General features: G+C 42.0%; 1 protein-coding gene across 2 annotated transcripts in view; it reads left to right on the forward strand.

The window, feature by feature from the left end:
• LOC113809319 (RNA helicase aquarius) overlaps positions 1-2,500 on the forward strand; it is a 6,713-nt gene that overhangs the window by 1,645 nt on the left and 2,568 nt on the right. For both annotated transcript variants that reach the window (XM_027360867.2, XM_027360866.2), the window contains exon 2: positions 546-2,500. This exon is cut by the window's right edge and continues 2,568 nt beyond it. In XM_027360867.2, the coding sequence (XP_027216668.2) occupies positions 606-2,500 (1,895 nt within the window). In that variant the 5' untranslated portion in view covers positions 546-605. The remainder of the gene's footprint in view (positions 1-545) is intronic.

Here is a 2,500-nt window from a genome sequence, read left to right on the forward strand (position 1 = left end):
GTAATCTCAAAACTCCAGGCTTCATAGAGCTAAATCCCTCTCCTTGCCTAGGGGTTCAGAAAAGTGGTAAATGATATAAAAGTATTTACAAAAGAACCCTCTCTGCATTTGCCAATGGCCTTAGTGCCTACTACACATCTACAAAGAACACAAACCTCCATTGCATGTGTTCTGGTGAAATAGAGTTTGTAGATTGCCAGGCTGTTTTGTTGCTGGTAATTTTCAAGATGAATAACCACATCACATTGTTTGTATTGTTAGTTCTAGTGTTATCTTGCTTACTTAATCTTGCTTTCTTAATCCAATTTGTATTATTGTATTTTTTCTAGGGATCACCATATCTTCTAGATCTACAAGTATTGTGGTCTGTGAAAGCAACATCCAATGGAAAATTGAATGACTGTTTTTAAAAGATGGATGAGTTTAAGGTTTCTCAAGATTAAGAAATCCCAAGAGTTACTTGTTCCCTCCAGAGAAAGGATTTTATTAGTATTCGTCACTGCATTAATTAGGCCATAGTACTTATATTCTCTCTGTCTTTTCAGAAAGGACCAATTGTGAGGAATGTTTATGATGACAAGAAGCTGAACCAAAGATCAAGGAAAATGAAGGGACTAACAGTCGACCAGATCAGTGCTGATCGCGTGACTTTCCTTGCGCAGCAGTACTGGTCACCAGATACCAAGGATTCACACCTACCATACGATCCACAAGTGATTCAGGATGTCTACCAGAGTGAAGTAAAAGCAACAGACTTTGAAACAAGACGAATTGTTGTTCTGGAGTTGAGCCAGTACCTGGAGAACTATGTGTGGCCAAACTACTCAGAAAATGCCTCACCTGCTCACCTCATGTCTGTGGTTGTCCTGGTCAATGAGAAGTTCCGAGAACGTGTTCCTGCATGGGACTCTTTTGTCAAGCACCCTGGACCTTTCCCCAATTTCCTGAGGCATTTGATGAAAGCCTGTTTGGATACCACCAGGAAATTCACACAGAAGGAGCAGACTCACATGATCGTGTTCTTGAATCATCTCTATAATAGTATTGAAACCGATCTTATAAGAAATGGAATCAGCCACACTGTTTCGTATAACATTTTGGAATGCCTTTCAGAAGGTCAGCTACAGACAGTGCTAAAGGAATTTCCTAACTGGGCCAAGGCTTTGAAAAGGACAGCAAGACACAGGAAGAAGATCAAAGAAGATGAACTGGAGAACTTCAACTTCGATACAAAGTTTCTCTACAGTTTGATGCAACAGTTCATGCAGAAGTTATCCACCATTCCAGCCGATGAGAATGTAGGTGTAGCACAGGATGTTGTCCATTACTGTGAGCGATTTCTTGAACTCATGATTGATTTGGAATCTCAGCTGCCAACGAGGAGGTTCTTCAACACACTGCTGCATTCTTGTAACCTTATAGTCAGATGTCAGTTGTCAACACTTGCTGCCAGAGAGGAGGGCAAGCTATTTGCACAGCTGCTCTACATTCTGAAAGTATATGCACAGTTTGAGATCAATGACAATACTGGCCAACCACTCTCAGATTTAGATGTGATGAAAATCCATTATGATCAAGTGAAAGTTCTGCAGAGCATTGCTTTCAAGAACTTTGAAGACCTGACACAGTTTAGCTTTTCCAGTATTGCCTCAGTAGATGATACTGCCACACTCAGACAGCATGTAGAACAGTTGGAAGATGCAGATTTGCAGAGACTGTGCCATTTGTTGCATTTACTCCCAGAAGCTGATAGCAATGAGAGTGACAGGAAGTTCCTGGTTGAAATAATCTTGTGGAAGTACCAGCGTCGGATATCACAACTTGAATCTATTAATAGAATGCCTCTGTATCCAACAGAGCAGATTATTTGGGATGACAACATAGTTCCCTCCGAGTACTTCTCTGGTGATGCTTGCCTAGCATTGCCAAAACTGAATCTCCAGTTTCTCACTCTGCATGACTATTTACTCAGAAACTTTGATTTGTTCAGATTAGAGTCAACTTATGAGATTCGCCAGGATATTGAAGATGTACTGATGAGGCTCAACCCATGGGCAGCTGAAGATGGATCTACTTTGTTCCGTGGATGGGCTCGCATGGCACAGCCAATTCAGAATTTTGCAGTCTGTGAAGTAGCCAAGCCAAATGTAGGTGAAGATAAACCATCAAGAGTCAGGGCAGACATTACAGTCAACTTGAATGTCAGGAGAGAAATAAAGAATGAATGGGAAGCCCTTAGAAAGCATGATGTTTGCCTCCTGCTTTCTGTAAGGCTTCCAAAATTGTACCCAAACCCAGAGGGAAGCTTTCCAGAGGAGTGGGGTGTTAGGTACGTCAGAGGCTGCGAAGTGGAAGGCATGTTGGATGAAAATGGCCGTGTTATAGAAGAAGGACCGGAGCCAAAGCCAGAGCTTAAGGGAGATACGAGGACCTTCCGTGTGTGGCTTGACTGCAACCAGTACAAAATTGACATGGACAACATCAAAACTGGCAACAACAG

This window comes from Penaeus vannamei, chromosome 34 (genome assembly GCF_042767895.1).
Source record: "Penaeus vannamei isolate JL-2024 chromosome 34, ASM4276789v1, whole genome shotgun sequence".
NCBI classification, from domain to species: domain Eukaryota; kingdom Metazoa; phylum Arthropoda; class Malacostraca; order Decapoda; family Penaeidae; genus Penaeus; species Penaeus vannamei.